Source organism: Ursus arctos, unplaced genomic scaffold, assembly GCF_023065955.2.
Source record: "Ursus arctos isolate Adak ecotype North America unplaced genomic scaffold, UrsArc2.0 scaffold_13, whole genome shotgun sequence".
Lineage (NCBI taxonomy): Eukaryota > Metazoa > Chordata > Mammalia > Carnivora > Ursidae > Ursus > Ursus arctos.
The window spans coordinates 22373515-22390705 of record NW_026622797.1 but is presented as its reverse complement, the minus strand read 5'-3'; the positions used below and the strand labels follow the sequence as shown (position 1 = coordinate 22390705).

Below are 17191 nucleotides of genomic sequence, written 5' to 3'. Positions count from 1 at the left end.
ATTGAACCTTGTCAGTAAAGCTCCGCGTTATCTACCCTCCTGGGTTACACAGGCTGCAGGATAGTTCCCATGCATTGTATATTGATTGGAAAGAAGGGCAGGAAAGTCTGTGAACACCTAAATCACACACTTCACAGAGGGTAAAGAGGCAGGTAGGTTACCCAGAAAAGCCTTTTTACTCCAAGCACCATGCTAATTTAGCGTTCTCCAAAGAAAGATGGGGAAATCTGGAAACCACAAGGTGACTCTAGAGCAAAGTATGTGGGTAAACGGTGCTAACTCCCAGCTGTGGAACATGCATCTGAAATTCCAGAACTTTTAAACAATTGGGAATGGTTATTGTTGGAGTGAAAAGAGGCAGAAAAAGAGGGAATAAATTCAGGATCCAGGTTAGGGCAGGCTGCTAATGCAGACGGGTAGGGTGTAGATTTTTCTGAAGTGTTTTACAGAAATCTGAGACAGGTCAACTGCTGAGGATTCACTGAATACTAAGTCAGACCAGTTCTTCACCCTGCACCTCACCCCCAGTTAGAATTTTCTCACAGGGGTGGAGGGGGGGGCGTCAGAAATGGAAACTGCCCAAACTTTGCACATCCTGCCATTTGACTTTCGGTAGGAAGGAAAGAAGGGGCTTTAGAGAGTCACTGAGCCTAGTTTGAAACAAGGCTGTACCTCTTCCTGGCTGTGAGACTTAGGAATATTCTTTGCCTTCTCTAAGTCTTTTTCCTCACCTACACGGTGTGGATTATAATCCACTTTACAGAGTTATGTGAAATCAAAGTCAGATTTTATCAAAGTTCTTAAAGAGTTATTTGTCCCATGTTACCGAATATGCCTTTAACCTTAGTAACTGAATATATCCTAGCTTAGGACACACATTATTTCTAGTAATGTGTTTCCAGGATGCATGGCACCTGATTTTTTTCTAATAAGAATTCTTAGTGGGAGTTTTATTTCAATGTATTACAATTTTATTTTCAAATGAAATTTACCTAGATATCAAGGCAAATTCTCAAACTTATTATTAACCAGTTTTGTCAGTTAAAATGTCATTTATGCCAAATATTTGAAATATCTCGTTTTGTTCCAGTAATCGGGACCCTGCCAACACATCTGTAGCCTACTGGGGGCTTCCTGATCTCTCCAATTGTTCGAGTAAGTGAGCAATTTTTCTTCAGTTCTCACAGGCAAAATGAAATGACTTCATACTTCATAGTTTTGTCCTCTTCAGATATATTCTTCTGTTGTATGATAACCATTGTAATAATAAAAGCTAAGCAAATGATTTTTTTCACTTAAGGTAGAAAATTCTGTTTTTCCTGATTCTAACTTTTTGTCCTGTTTATTCTGTTAGAGATTAAAAATAGACAACTTTAGAGAACATGTAACATATGTATTGATATTTGTGTCAGTCTTTTATAGTTGTGTATTATTTTCTTTAAAGATTTTATTTATTATTTATTTGAGAGAGGAGAGCATGAGCTGGGGGGGACAGGCAGAGGGAGAAGCAGACTCCCCACTGAGCAGGGAACCCGCTGCTGGTAGATCCTAAGACCCTGAGATCAGGACCTGAGCCGAAGGCAGAGGCTTAACCGACTGAGCCACCCCGGGGCCCCTAGTTGTCTATTATTTTTAAGCAGCAGATATGCACTTATTTTTTGAGATTCTAGGGACATTTCTCTTAGAACTATATATGAATATTGGTCCCTCCAAAGTTGGGACTACGAAGTGAAATATCATAGTATGTTTTGGATTCCTGAAATGTTCAAAATTTTGTTGTTTTTTTCGGTCTTTTTTTAGATGAAGCAAATGAAGTGGCCAACCAGATTTTAAATTTAACTGGTGATGGGCAGACCTTAAGCTCAGCCAATATTACCAGCATTGTAGAACAGGTCAAAAGGATTGTGAATAAAGAAGAAAACATTGATATAACGCTTGGTTCAACTTTAATGAATATATTTTCCAATATCTTAACCAGTCCAGACAGTGACTTGCTTGAGTCTTCTTCTGAGTAAGTATTTTTTTTTCCTTCTGGAGAGTAAAATTTGTTGGATACATGTTATGTAATTTCTCAGTTATCTGAATCCTTGGTGGCCAGCTTTCATCATTTAAAGCTCCAGAAGATCTGTGGATATTTCCCAAGATCATTCACAAAGTGACTTCAAAGTTCTCTATTTTCTTTCTTGAGAAATAAAATTTACAAAATGATTAGGATTGTCCATCTGGCAAGATAGATAAATAGCCCTAGAAAAACATAATCAATATGTCATTTCTCATCTGAAAAAATGCTAACCGGAATTAATTCACAAGATAAGCTATTATATATATTAGCATAGGGCACTTTGCTTGCAAAGGAGACACTTAGCAAACATTCAGCTCATGTCTTTTAGGCATAACTTGGTCACTGTAAATTCTGTCCTACGGACTGTGACATGACATACCATAGCTGTGTGATCGTTGTACTTCAGGAATGAAAATGCTCAGCGCATGTGAAATGTACCTGTTTTTCCACAATTAGTTTGCATCCAGTTATTTCATTTAATGTGTTAGTATTTCTTATTTCCTTCCTTTCAACCAGATTTCTTCAATGAAAATTTTATATTGTTAAAATGTATGTTTTGACTACCTTATCTACATAATAATTACAATTTTTTATAGTGTCATAGAGTCCAAAAAATGCTTTTACCTCATTATTTTCCTTTGATTCTCAATCAGTTATAGAATGGAAAAAGTATTTTTTTATATGAGGAAAGAAAGGCTGGAAGGTGAAAAACAGTATTTGTTTAGGGTGATTTAACTGTTGGTATTCCTCAAAGTATAACGTATTCTCTTGAGGATGCATTCATCACAATGATTCTGTGTTTTAACTGATGTTGTTGTGGTTTATTGGTATTCATGTGAAGATCAGAAAATTTAAAGACGATTTTGCTTGGGTTGTATTTTGTCCTGTTGCCAATCACATGTGTACAAGTACATAAAACGTGTTACTTAACAGTGGTATTGTTATTTCTTTAGAGCTTTAAAAACAATTGATGAATTGGCCTTCAAGATAGACCTAAACAGCATATCACGCGTGAATATTACAACTCGGAATTTGGCTCTTGGAGTATCATCCCTGTCCCCAGGGACAAATGAAATTTCAAATTTTAGCATCAGTCTTCCAAGCAATAATGAATCCTATTTCCAGGTAATGAGCCAGTGGTTTCTTTAGTTTTAATTAATTAGACCAAGAAAAGCTATCTGATCACTTGCCAGTTTCTACCTGAAGTTCTTGGTCGGCGGGGTGGTGGGCAGGTAGGTCAGGACACTGGCTAAGCTTAATAGTAGCAGTAGCTGCAGGTACGTGGACACTGAAAGCAGGTGTCCTTTTAGCACCTGTGTTCTGAAGGTGGCCAGCTTACCTTCTACAAGAGGTGATAGTGGAACTAAGTGTTCAGCCGGGAGTGGGAAACCCCTCTTGAGGGTGGTGGGAGGGCATCCGCTCAGTCAGAAGAAAGGGCTTTATTCAGGGCCTGGTGGGGGAAGAAGCGTCATGCATTCAACCATGCCAGTTTTGTCAAACTGCATTAAATCACCTGGAGGACTTGACAGAACAGATTGCAGGCTCGCATCCCCAGAGATTCTAATTTAGTAGGTCCTGGGTGGATCTCCAAAGTTTGCACTTGGAACAGGTTCCCGGGCATTGCCGATGGTGCCAGTCTTTGAATGGCGCTCTGAGAGCCAGTGGCGTGAAGCCTGGGAGGGGTACGCAGTGCTGAGGCTGGACAGGCTAATGGAGAGCCTCTCTGCCCTGTGCAAGTGGCCCTTCAGCAAATGATTTTCAGGTTCCTACTGTGCATTAGTGTTAGCCACGTGGGCAACTGAGATGAGCACAACATCGTCCTGGACATGGGAGGGCACACGGTGGCGCGTACTGCTTCTCCCCTGTGGAGACACACCAAGATAGAATATTTAAAAATCTGGATAAAAGGAAGGACGTTTTTCTGCTTGAGAGTAGGGGCTCTTTTGGATATTTCTGTTTCACATTTAAGACTGAAAACTTGGTCAGCCTTGGTCTCATTCCGAATCCATTTGCGGGAAGACACGTTTTGGCCTGGTGTGTGGGTTCAGGGAAAATGATATCCAAGAGTATTAATAAAACTTCCACTGCTTCCTCTGTGCAGACATACTCAGTCTCAGCAATCAGGTTTTTTTTCCCTTTTCTGTAGTTATCTTTCACTAGGTGTTTTGAGAAAAGCTCAAAATTTATTAAGTGTAAATCTCACTCTTAATACTTGAAGATGTTCACTGATTTGTAGATTTCTCAATTTGCCTTAAAATCAGTGCATCTTCTGTGTTTCCACATTTGCAAAACTCAGATGAGATCCAGGCTTTTGTCTGTAGGGATTCATTCAGGAGGGCAGGGACTCCAGTGGAGGGAAGCACTGGCCCGAGCCAGTTAGCCCTTCTGCCTCGTTCAGTACCTGGAGTAGTTATCATTGTAATTTGTCATTACTCAACCTGTGTATCTCTCTGTGTGTGACAGATGGATTTTGAGAGTGGACAAATGGATCCATTGGCTTCTGTAATTTTGCCTCCAAACTTACTTGAGAATTTAAGTCAGGAAGATTCTGTATTGGTTAAAAGAGCACAGTTTACTTTCTTCAATAAAACTGGGCTTTTCCAGGTAAGGGTTCATTAAATTATTTTTCAATTGCAAATTGAGTTTCTTTGCTCAAAAGGAAAACAATAAAAGTTTGGATTCCTTGAAACTATATCAAGAGGCATAGAGAAATTAACCTACTGTATCTTCAAAAATGAAAAATTTTAACATAATTAGCTAAGCATTTTGTTTCAGGTGATTATATGCTTATTACAGGATATGTTCATTTAGGCTTTTTAAATAAATCAAATGTTAGATTAAGACTTGCATGGCACAATTAGGAATGGAATTTGTGGAGAAGGGACTATTTATTATTCCTTTTGTTAAACATTTTATGCTCTCCAGCAATTTAGACCTTCAGAGTCAAAGAAATTGTGTGCCAAAGGAAAGGTTTGGTTTTTGTGTCTGTTTTTTAAAATTCAGCAGGAAGCACTGTTTACATAATGAGCAGCATTCTTGGCTTTAATCAGTTTTCCCATTAATATTTCAAATGACCTTTGGCCTTCACACATCCCCAGAGTGGGGTGGCATTGTGCTGAGCACATATTGTCATTTTTATTGGCATCATTTCTAGACACTAGAAAGTTCACTGCCAGCAAACACGGGTGACCTCTGGTTGCCTTTGAAAGTGCAACCTGATGCAGAGTAGTTTCACTGAGCCCTTTTTAAAAAATAAAAGTTATCTATTAAATTAAAGATACCAGTATATATTAAACAATGCCATCAGGGTAAGAGAAAACAGCCAAGTCTCAAGGCCAATAGAATTGCTTCCAACTGTCATGTACAGAGGCTTGGCAATAAAAGTTACAGATAAGAGAAAGAAATACCATGAAATCATTTACAATAATTCTAAAATTTTAAAATTTTTTCAGTAAATGTTTTAGCAGCAAGCTATATAAAAATTTTGAGTAAATTAAGAATGTAATTAATTATTCTGAAGGCTTTAATAGATATGAACAGATAAAACTGCATTTATTAAATTTATCTGAGGCTTATAACGCCACCTTTAGAAATAAAAAATGCAATATGTGTCACAAAAATGTGATGGGTGGTGGAGGAGGCTCTCTTCAGAGGAGAGGTTGAGCCCAGAGAGAGGGGTTCGGGAGAAAGGTTAAAACTGTAAGATTCTGTCACCGTTTCATTTTGAGTCTCTCTTCTGCACGCTACCTTTCCCTTTTCCCTTGGCATCTCCCAATCAACATATTATTGAGAAACATGTATTTGGTTTTTAAAGTAAATTGATAGCAGAGTCCAAAGATTTCAAGGGTTCTCTGGTACTCCCCTAACATAGCGAACAAGATCTGAGTCTGTTTTAAAGAAAAGACAAGAAAGACCAACTTTACTGAGCACAATCACATAAAAGTAATAAAAAACCATATTCTGAATGCTGAGATTTATTTGGCATGGAAGAAATCCTGTAATTATTCCCAAACAACTGATGTACAAGCTGCAAGAGAGCAATACAGGAGGTTTGACAAGAAAACCACGAGGGGAGGAGGACTAAGAGACACTCTTGCTGAGAGACGCGCTGTTGGCCCCAGCCCTTGCAGCGTGGACTCACTGCTTTGACTTCCTGATGGTGGCGCGTAAGCGATCAGAGGGTGGCGCGTATGCGATCAGAGAAGGTACAAGTTCTGGATGGGGGCACTTGGGTGGCGCAGCTAGTTAAGTGACCCCGAGTTTTGGCTCAGGTCATGATCTCTGAGTCGTGAGATTGAGCCCGTCCTCCTCGCTTCCTCGCTCAGTATAGAGTCTGCATAAGCCTCTCTCCCTCTGCCCCCACACCCACTCGCTTTCTTTCGTAAATAAATGAATCTGAAAAAAAAAAAAAAGTTTTTTGGGGGGGAATGGATGGGACCTTGGCAGTGGATGGGACCTTCCTCTGGTAGAATTCCATTTAGTTGTAACTTACTAAACACGTCAGGCTGTTGGCAAATATGTGAAACAGGAATTGTTTTTTCTGTTTGTTTTTTTTTTCACACCGTATTTCTTTTATACTTCTCTAACGGCAAACAACTTCATCTGTTTCTAGGGCAGGGAAATGATCTGATTGTTTCGTGGCTTTTTATGAGTACGTTATTTCTGGGTTCGCGTTGTTTCAGATGGTAACGGGCTGACCTCAGTCACAGCAATCAAGAGTGAGGTTTTATGAACATTGTCTTACAGCATCAGCTCATAATGTTCCCTCAATGTATTTATTATAATAAGGGAAATAGCAAAGCTCTTTCAGGAAAGCCAGCAATTTGATCTTATAAACAGGACGTTCTATAATTGAAAATCTTAAATGTAAGAAGTGCCGACAGTTTGCGTGTTTGGAGCACCAATATGAAATACAAGGGTACTTCTGACTAATAATCTTTTTTTTTTTTTCTTTAAAAGGATGTAGAAACCAAGAAAGGCACCTTAGTGAGTTATGTGATGGCATGCAGTATTGGAAACATTACTATCCAGGGTCTGAAGGATCCTGTTCGAATTAAAATCAAACATACGAGAAGCCAGGTAAGAAAATGCTACAAAGAACAATGGATCAGAGGCAGACTAATTCAGAGAAGCGTGAGGCCTTTTTTTTTTTTTTTCCTACATGGTAAGAATTTTATTCAACTGGCACTTTTTTGAGGGGGGGCAATTTCCCCAAAACGGGAGAAGAGTTGAGCAGGGGGTGCTGTAACATCACGGTAAATGTTGGCAGGTGGGGGAATTCGTCCCCTCTAGGATTCAGTCATCAGAAGAATGAGAGTGAAGAAAAGGACCCCTCTTTTTAAGGAACGACACATTACTTTGAGAAATTAGATTCAGATGCAGTTGCACAATCCTGCCATTAAAAGGCTCGGGTTGTTTTTTAAAGTCAGAAATTACTGCTCCTGGGAAAGCAGAAGGGAAACAGGGCAGGGTCAACTCATTTTTTGAGAGGTTAGCAGTTATCTAGAATCTTGGCAAATGTTGCCTTTTTTGTTGCTTCATTGCCCTTGCTATCATCTGTTTATTCGATAAAATTATATGAGGGTTCTTTTAGTCCCAGGTAAGGCCAGGCACAGGCTTTGCCCTCTTTTCTAGAGGGCCCCACTCCTGATTCTCCCATTTATTAGGTAGGCAGGAAGGCAGGCAGGAAGGAAGCTGGCTGATAAGGACTGAGGCTTGGAAGTTAGGTCATCTAAGAACTAGCCTGGCTTTGTCACCGAGCCCTCTGAGACGTCCTTGTTCTACCCTTTGGCTTCCTTTGTTTCAGCTCCTTCATCCATGAAGAATTTTTTTATTGTGGTAAAATATACATTACATAATATTTACTGTTATAACCATTTTTAAATGTACCGTTCTGTGACATTTTAGTACATTCCCATTGTTCTGCACCCATCGAGTCATCATCACCGTAACTGTTTCGTGTTCCCCAACCAACACTGTGAACCGTTATATAGTAGCTCCCCATTTCCCTTCCCCTGGGCCCCCGCAACCACCATTTTACTCTCCGTCTCTATGAACTTAACCACTCTACGCACTTCATGTAATTGGAATCATATAGTATTTTTCCTTTTGTGACTAGCTTATTTCATTTAACATAATCTTTTTCAAAGTTCATCCATATTATAGGATGTACCAGAATTTCCTTCCTTTTTAAGGCTGGATAATATTCTCTCTATATATGTACGTATATCTCCTACATTTTTGTATCCATTTCGTCCATCAGTGAGTACTTTGATTGCTTCCACCTTTTGGTTATCGGGAATAACGTCACTGTGAACATGGGTGTGCAAATATCTATTTGAATCCCTACTTTCAATTCCGGGCACATCCTTAGGCATAAAGGAGAATTTTGAAGATGAAGTGAAGTTACAATGTCAAGCACTTTGATAAATGCTAAGGATAGCATTTTATGATGGGACATATATAGCAACCTTTAGACAAACGGGAAGCACGATTCGTCATGAGATTATGGCTGATTTCCACTTGAAGTCTCTGTGAGAAGAGATCTTTCTGGACCGCCTGTCATTCCTAGGTCGCATTGGCATGACTGATACTGGTCTATTTCTTCATGAAAACCTTAGCATTTTGACTCTTTTCCCATATTCAGATCATAAGATTTTTTCACTTATTTTAAACACAATTTCGCATGTTTATTCTTATGTTAATATAGGCAGTGCCTCATCCCATCTGTGCCTTCTGGGATCTGAACAAAAACGGTAAGTTTTAAAATATTGGCTGTCTTAAGAACAACTGAATTTTAAACATTGTTAGACACCCCCGTTTCCTTTCATTCCACCCCAGCCAGAGTGAGTCACAGTGTAAGTGTGATGACAACTGAACTGAAAAGTGTAGTTTAGGTAGCTGGGGAAGTGAGCCTAATTTCTGCAACTTTTTACTCATTGCAAGAAGAAATAAGTAAACTTTTTTTTTTTAACCAAACAACCTCTTTGATTTCAGTTATTTATAAAATACGGTATACACTTTGATTGCCACTTTTAGGTGAACATCAATATATGCTTGATCTCATTCTTTTAAGGGTACTTCTGAGGATATTATTAATATGCATGAGGCACACAATTTAGAATCTAGCTACCAGACCTCAGATGATGGGGAAAGCATACTATAGGAGCATAAATAAGAAGTCGTTATAATATATATATATATATATATATATATATATATATATATATATATATATATGGTATGTTATATATATATATCCCTTGAAAGAAAGGAACTGCCTCCAAGATGGCATCCAACAATTAAGAGAAAGAGGCAAAATGAAGGGAGAAGTCACGAGATAAGGTGTGGGGATCTCTTTGATGGGAAGGACAAGCTATGAAACCTCCCACCTCGGCCCCCTAAGGGTCACCTTCCCTTGGGGATCCCCAGTGGGGTTATTCTGGCTACATCGTGTCCCCACCTCTGTTTTTGGTGAGCCTTATTACAGATGGAAGTTTTGTTGTTGTTTGGTTTCTATTCGCACAGTTTTGAGAAAGTGGATTCACTAGATACATCATTAAAAATGATAGCACCTTGCAGACTTAAAATATTCTTTAAATATATGCATTGCTCATATTCTACCTCCTACCATAATAGTCCGATAAGATGCATTAAAGGCATTTATAATAAGTTGCCACTGTGCGTGATCGCTGGGTACGTCATAGAATGCAGACCTCTGTTTGTTCTGACGTCTTTGCAAAAGTAGAGGCTGCCCTAAGAAAAAAAAGGTGTTGATCTTCAGAGACTTCATTAGTATGTAGCTTATTTGAAAGGGGATACTCTTTTCATGGAAGTTTATTTTGTAATGCATTAAAAGTTAAACTAGAATCGAACTTTTGCAGGACCCCTGAGGCACTTCCCTAGAACATAGTTAAAAACCACTGACTAGATAATCTCTCACTGACAACCCAGCACTAACATTCTGTGATTCCGGGAATCTAAATTATTCTAAGTATTGGCAGCTTTAAGAATAGTATCTGTTTGATAAACTGCAAGGCAGAAAAGACTGAGGCATATTTTCCTAAAGAAGATATCATCCATTATAGAAAAGGAACTGGCCTGCTGTTATTTTCACACTGTTTGTGGACTTCCTCTTACAGAAGGTTCTGGATTTTGGAACACGTCAGGATGTGTGGCACACAGAGATTCAGATGAGAGCGAGACGGTCTGCTTATGTAACCACCTCACACACTTTGGAGTTCTGATGGTAGGGGAGGAATTTCTAAACTCATTTGGAATGATGTAATTTGGGAAGGCATACTTCTTTTTGTAAGTCAGCCTTTTTAGATTGTGTGTTTGGGGAATTATTTCCTGGTAATTGTCATCTGTACCATGAATCTTGCTAATTAGCAGAGATCGCATATTTAAAATATATAACAGTAATTATAAAAAAAGAACCTTGCTTTTTTTTTTTTTCCGTAGCATTAACAGCAATGATAGATAATCCTAGAAACAAGAAAATCACCATGAGACTCTTGAATTAAGAGAGAAACAGAGTCGGGGAGACAGAGAGAGAGGAAAGGAGGGAGGGAGAGAGAAAAGTTAAAGGGGAAGACAATGTTGGGTTTTACTCACACGGAAGGGAACTGTGAAAAGTTTGATAAAATATTGTTCTTGCATTAGCACTCATTGGATCGAATGTGTCTTTATAGCAGGTACTCGGCTAGGTGATCCAGCTGTCACCCAAAATGATGCAGCCCCCCCACAACTCTCAACTGCCACCCCCACCCCATCCCCGGAGAGCACAGCCTGTTAGGACAGACTAAGGACCAGGACAGCATGGCGTCTTCAGGCCTGCAAGAGAAGACAGGGGTGTGACATGTCTCTTACCACTAGGGCTTCGTATTATTCTTTCCTTCCTTCCTTCTTTCCCATGACCCTATTTTTATCTCATTCGCCAGCCTGTCCAACAGTTTTAAACAAAAATTAGATCACATCGACATGTTTTTTTTCATCCCACCACATTTTCCCGAGTTGCCCTCCATGTAGCAACTCCTTTGAATTCGCCCACAGACTTACTCCTCTGTCTTGTATCTCCTCCACGTGGTTTTTGCAGATGCTCTTCTCGTGCATCCTCCGGATTGTAACAGCCCTGCTGTTTCTGGTATTTGGTATAGTTCCCAAGGATCAAACCACGTTTTTTTTTTTTTTTTTAATGATGATGGCAGTCACCTATGCTGAGACAGTAAAGCTTTTTGAATTTGAATCACAGACATCTTGGTTATGTTTTCCCCTCTCTTAGATCTTACCCCCACTTCTCGTTGGACTGGGCAGGAGCAGTAGGGGCTGTGGAATGTGGCATTAGGCTCATGAACCCACTTGGCCTATGTAAACGGCCATTGTCATATGGCCGTCCTGCAAGTGATTTTCCTAACAGTCTACTGCATAAATGCTCTGAGGGATAAAACAAGTCATTGATAAAGGCAATAATCGTAGCAAATAACCTTTTAACTTTCCCAAAATATAAATATTTTTCTTTACTGCCAGAGCATGAAAATGAACAATTAAACTATAGCTTGTTTTGCCTAAGTTAAAAAACAAACAACCAAAGACACTCTCAGTTTTTCTTGAAAGATTTTATTTATGTATTTATTTTAGAGAGATAGCATGGCCTGGGGAAGGGGATCTAAGCAGATGGTCTCTACACTGAGCGCAGAGCCCTATGCCGGGCTCTATCTCAGGACCCTGAGATCATGACCCGAGTGGAAATTAAGAGTCAGAGGCTGCACTGACTGAGCCACCCAGGTGCCCCAAAACACGCTCAATTTTAACTTCTAGGTTCTTCTTTCTGCAAAAGTGACAGCAGACATTCTTTTAGAAAACACTTACTTTGCATCATTATTCATTCAGGTATTATATAAGCTTTAGCTTAATTCATCCAGCTATTTGAATTGTGTGCATGTGCACACATGTATGTGTGTGTGTGCGTGTGTGTGTTTGAGCAGGTTTATGTATGTGGTAGGTCGAAGGTTAGATAAATAGTTGACAGTAATACAATTCAGTATATAGCAGCAATTTATATGTAACCAGAGTTCGGCTTCCCGTTACTTTGTTTAGTTTCTTCACATATTGTTCGAATTTTATTACATATTTATAATTGTGCATTTTTCTGTTGCCATTTGACTAAATAATTGGTTTTACATATATGTGAATATATGCATTTTTTTTTAGTACTATCCTTTACACGTTGGCTGCTCTTACAAGTTTATAAATTGCTGGGAGAAAAACTTTCCAGAATTTATCCTTCCTGGCGATGAGCCCATGTCCTCTCAGCTTTTCCAGACCACCAACACTTTGCTAAGAGACTTTCTTGCTTTATAAATTCTTTATTCACTTATTAAGATATTCCCAGAGTCTGCATTGCCCCATGACACATTTACCATATGGGAAGTTAAAAAATGTACCCCAGACCCATAACTATATCTTCTAATCTACAAATGTGTGAAGGATTTAATGTCCTCTATTAACATTTCCTTGTAGTAAAACTGATTTTAATACTTTTAACATGACTACATTTTCATATTGGCTAGTTCAGAGGAATAAATATTTGCATATTCTTCATTCTCTAAAAGTACAAAACAACACGAAAGTTGTGTGTGTGGATGTGTAATAGTAAACATGATTTTATTTAATTTACACTTTAAATTGTGGTTTTAATATTGGCTGGCAAGTTTACCCCCTCACCTAGATGGGAGCCGCAAGTTTTTCTCAAAAGTTAATCACAAGTCACCTGGAGATTCCCCAAGACCATTTCTCTGTTCCATGAAATCCTGGAGCAGCCAAAATGTTGGTCAGGGTAACGTATCTGTGAGTCCGCTGGCACTGACTTGAACTCCATCCCATGTGCCAGGGGAGTCCCAGGTCCTTCCATGTTTGGAGGGAGTCCTGGGAGAGAAGGGAAGGCTAAGTCCCTTCTGACCCAGAGCCCCTGTGTCTGCTGGATTCAATCACTGTGCATTTCTGGGAGCCACAGAAGGGCTGTTACCTGTTTCTTACTGCCTCAGCCAAACCACAGACTGAATATCCTGTCATCATTTCACACACACATACTCACATGCAAATACCACCTACTGGAAGCTTTGTATGTGAGTAACGCATTTTATTGACATGTTGGTGAAAATTAAAGAGAATTAACACATAAAATGAAAAGCTTATAAAACAAACTTTCTTTTTTGTAATTTAAGACCTGAAATTTTAAATTAGGTATCCCCTTGGGAATATGGCCTTTCTCCAAGAAGGCTCCACTTTTGAACATCTGCAAAACGGAGGTGTCTGTCCTTCTCCAACCAGGATTGAGGGATGGTCTTAACTCAAGATTGATGCCTAACCCAATTCCCTATTTAAGGAAGAAAAGAAAGATTTCCCTCCCAGGCCCAGACTTTACAAGTCTGCCTCTGCATAGTGAAATTAATGCTTCATGTTAATATGCTAGAAGGTGTTTACTTCTTTCCATTCCACAACCCCTAACACTTTAAATGGTGTCCTTTCAGGTCTACAGAGACTTAAATAAAACAACAACAACAGCAACTATGATCTAAAAATCCGTAATGGCTTCTCATTTATGAAAAAGAAATATAGACCACCCAACCCAATACATGCCAAGCTTTGAAATGACCATAGTAAAGATCCCCAGCATGGCGCTCGGAGGCCCAGTCTCGCTGCCCACTGGTTGGGCCCCTCCCTACTGGACAAAGAGCCATCGCTTGCCTGAGGGTTCCCATTGACCATGGTGGCCTCTATTTTTACCTGTGTCCCTAGCCCTGCAAATGTTAGCAATGGGCCTGATCATCTACTATGCAAGGCAGTGACTTTCTCCCCAGTTTCTGGTCGGGACCAACCCAGTGGTTTTGCTCTTCACGCTATGCAACTCTCCATAATGCTACACTTTTGCATGGAATGATGGGCAAGAGTACAATAAACGGAAGCTTCCATCTTGATTTGCACTGTTTTTTTAGCCCTCAGATTGAGCTAAGATTGTCAGTGCTAGCAGTGAACTTTCTAATAAAACACCATTCCCGTGAAAAGAGAGATCCTTAACAGCTGCTTCCCATGTCTTATGTAGGACCTTCAAGGAACTGCCTCACAGATAGATGCAAGAAACACCAAACTTCTCACCTTCATCACCTATATTGGGTGTGGGATATCTGCTATATTTTCAGCAGCAACTCTCCTGACATATGTTGCTTTTGAGTAAGTAATTTTTATCTGTCAAAACCCAGTGCTAGTGTCCCAAAATGGGAATAAGAAAATTGCCTTTGCTTTTAAAAATACTTACATACTTTTCAAATCACGGAGGGTGGTTCAACTTTCATGTTCAGGTTTCTCATAACGTTTATCATGTAACATAAATTTTCTCACTATAGAATCTTAGCTTATAATTATTGTGTGTCTATGGATAAAATGAATTTAAACCTATAAGAGATGATTATCATATAAATAAAAATTGTATAAAGTGCTTTTTACATGGTAAATATGAAAATATTTGCTTCACAGATCTTATAAAATTAGTCCTGAAACAGGAACCCTTTTTTTATAAAGATTTCTTTATTTAGTCATTTACTCATTTATTTATTCATTAATTATTTATTTATTCTGAGAGGGAGAGAGCTCACCCCAGAGCATGAGCAGGTGGGGAGACGGGGAGGGTCAGAGGGAAAGAGAGAAGCAGACTCCTCCATGAGCAGGGACCCTGGAGGCAGGGCTCCATCCCAGGACCCCAGTCATGATTTGAAGCAGAGGCAGATGTTCAACTAAGTGAACCACCCAGGCACCCCAATGGGAACTTTTTTTTTTTTAAAGGATTCTTACCTCATTAAAAATCAAGAAATTTCTGAAAATTTTACAGAAATTTTTTTTTTAACAGAAATCTCATTTTTACAACTAGTACTTTTCCTGGATTAAAAAAAAATCAATCCATTGAAACTAATTGGAAATTTGATAAACAGTTGGAAACAGTTTTGAAATAAAATTAATATTAAAAAAACTTCAGGGGCGCCTGGGTGGCTCAGTCTGTTAGGTGGCTGTCTTCTGCTCAGGTCATGATCCCAGGTCCTGGGATCGAGCCCCACATTGGGCTCTCTGCTCAGCGGGGAGCCTGCTTCTCCCTCTGCCTCTGCCTCTCCCCCTGCTTGCGCACTCGCTCTCTCCCTGTGTCTTTCTGTCTCAAATAAATAAAATCTTTAAAAAAATTTTTTAAAAACTTTATAATTTGCCAAATCATCATAAATATCTTTAAATACTCCTAATTAAATACAAATCTCCTCCTCGTGCATGGCTCCGTTGCAGAGCTTTGTAGAAAATAGGAATTTACCGCTTGTGCTTAAAAGATTAATTTACAGTATTCCTTCTCTTCTTTCTTTTTCCCTTTTTCAGAAAATTGCGAAGGGACTATCCCTCCAAAATCCTGATGAACTTGAGTACAGCCCTGCTGTTCCTGAACCTCCTCTTCCTCTTGGATGGTTGGGTCACCTCATTTCACGTGGATGGCCTTTGCACGGCCATTGCTGCCCTGCTCCATTTCTTCCTTCTTGCAACCTTTACCTGGATGGGGCTAGAAGCAATTCACATGTACATTGCCCTGGTTAAAGTATTTAACACTTACATTCGCAGATATATACTGAAATTCTGCATCATTGGCTGGGGTAAGCCTCCTAAACCGTTTTGGTTTTGTTTTTACTGTCAGGGAAATCGCCCGTCTCTCATAGGAAAATCCTGTTTCGAAAGATTAGAGCTGCTAAAAGAAGCTTCGAAACTGTGAATGATGTGGATTTGATGTCCACCTCCCCACATCCCTTCCTCGGAATGGTATTTTTAAAAACTCTTCAGCCGTCTTTACTAAATTCAGGAGTAAAGGAAAAAGCCCTAGCCTCCTGAGTCACCACAAACTTATTTCCTGTGACCAGAGCCAGCCCACCCAAGTCTGAAGGAGCAGCTGGCAGACAGGGGTGCATTTCCATTATGTTTCAAAATATAAAGGCCAGCTCAGACTCCTTGCCGTCCTCACCCCCTGAACACATGCGCATGTCCTGGATCCAGCGAGAGAATGTTATTTTTGTGTGTGCAACCAGAACGCTGACAGAATTCTTGCCTTGAACTTCTTAACATGATTCCTCAGCCAGACATGGATGGTAGCCTTAGCCTGTTTGGAATCTTCTAAATGGGCTCCTTTCTTTATCTGGCTTCACATTGGAGCAAGCATTTAGAATTTTTTTTTTTTTTTTTTTTGCAGATGGCAATATAGACGAATGGGACATTTCCAAGGTGTTTGTCACTAAAAGCATCTCTCAGGGAATTAGCTTGGTGTGATCTTCCCCAAAGAAATAGACACGAGCATACTTTATTGATTCTCTGGAGAGAAAAGAGGAGACTGTAAAAACGTTACAGCCCCATAGTTTCTCCCCCACTGTTTCTAAAGAGTTGTCTTTACATAGAAAGGGGCAAAATAAACTTGCTGTTGCCTGACTGCCCTAACCCTGGCAGAATGACGGCTGTCCTTAACGAAGCACTTTTGCTTCTGGATTCGGAATAAAGCGGGTTCGTGTTCTCTAATGAGTAACGGGAAGCAAACGCAATATTTAAATATCTGTCATTAAAGAATGGGTTTTAACTTTAGCCAGTGAGGGTTGGATGTTCCACACAAAAGACGGGGTTGTATTGTTGCTTTTAAAAAAGTTGCCAGTTCTAAAAAATTTCGATTCTGTGATATGGAGGGTTTTCTTTTTCTTCTTTTTTTTTCTTCCCTTGCCATTATCAGTCTTACAAAGCAGTCCCAGATGTGTCAGAACGGTAGAATGGTTGCTTATGTCATGGTCTTTCTACCACAGGTCTGCCTGCCTTAGTCGTGTCCATTGTTCTGGCAAGCAGAAACCAAAATGAGGTCTACGGAAAAGAAAGTTATGGAAAAGAACAAGGTGATGAATTGTAAGTAATAAGAACTTGTGGGGAATTTATCCGTGCTGAGTATATATCCTTTGCTTCCTAAAGTGTGGTGCACGTTTCCAGGCCAGTAGCGAGCCTCCACGCATGTGCAAGCCTTTGCTGAGGTCTCTGCTGCTCCACAGCTGAATTCGCCTGAGCGCCCGGACTGCT

General features: G+C 39.7%; 1 protein-coding gene across 5 annotated transcripts in view; it reads left to right on the top strand.

The window, feature by feature from the left end:
- Positions 1-17191, top strand: part of ADGRG6 (adhesion G protein-coupled receptor G6) — a 132903-nt gene that overhangs the window by 92843 nt on the left and 22869 nt on the right. For all 5 annotated transcript variants that reach the window (XM_026504916.4, XM_026504915.4, XM_026504918.3 and 2 more), the window contains 10 exons: positions 1091-1155; positions 1801-2011; positions 3016-3187; positions 4526-4666; positions 7022-7141; positions 8772-8817; positions 10204-10310; positions 14166-14293; positions 15476-15744; positions 16927-17023. In XM_026504916.4, coding sequence (XP_026360701.2) covers positions 1091-1155; positions 1801-2011; positions 3016-3187; positions 4526-4666; positions 7022-7141; positions 8772-8817; positions 10204-10310; positions 14166-14293; positions 15476-15744; positions 16927-17023 — 1356 coding nt within the window. The remainder of the gene's footprint in view (positions 1-1090; positions 1156-1800; positions 2012-3015; positions 3188-4525; positions 4667-7021; positions 7142-8771; positions 8818-10203; positions 10311-14165; positions 14294-15475; positions 15745-16926; positions 17024-17191) is intronic.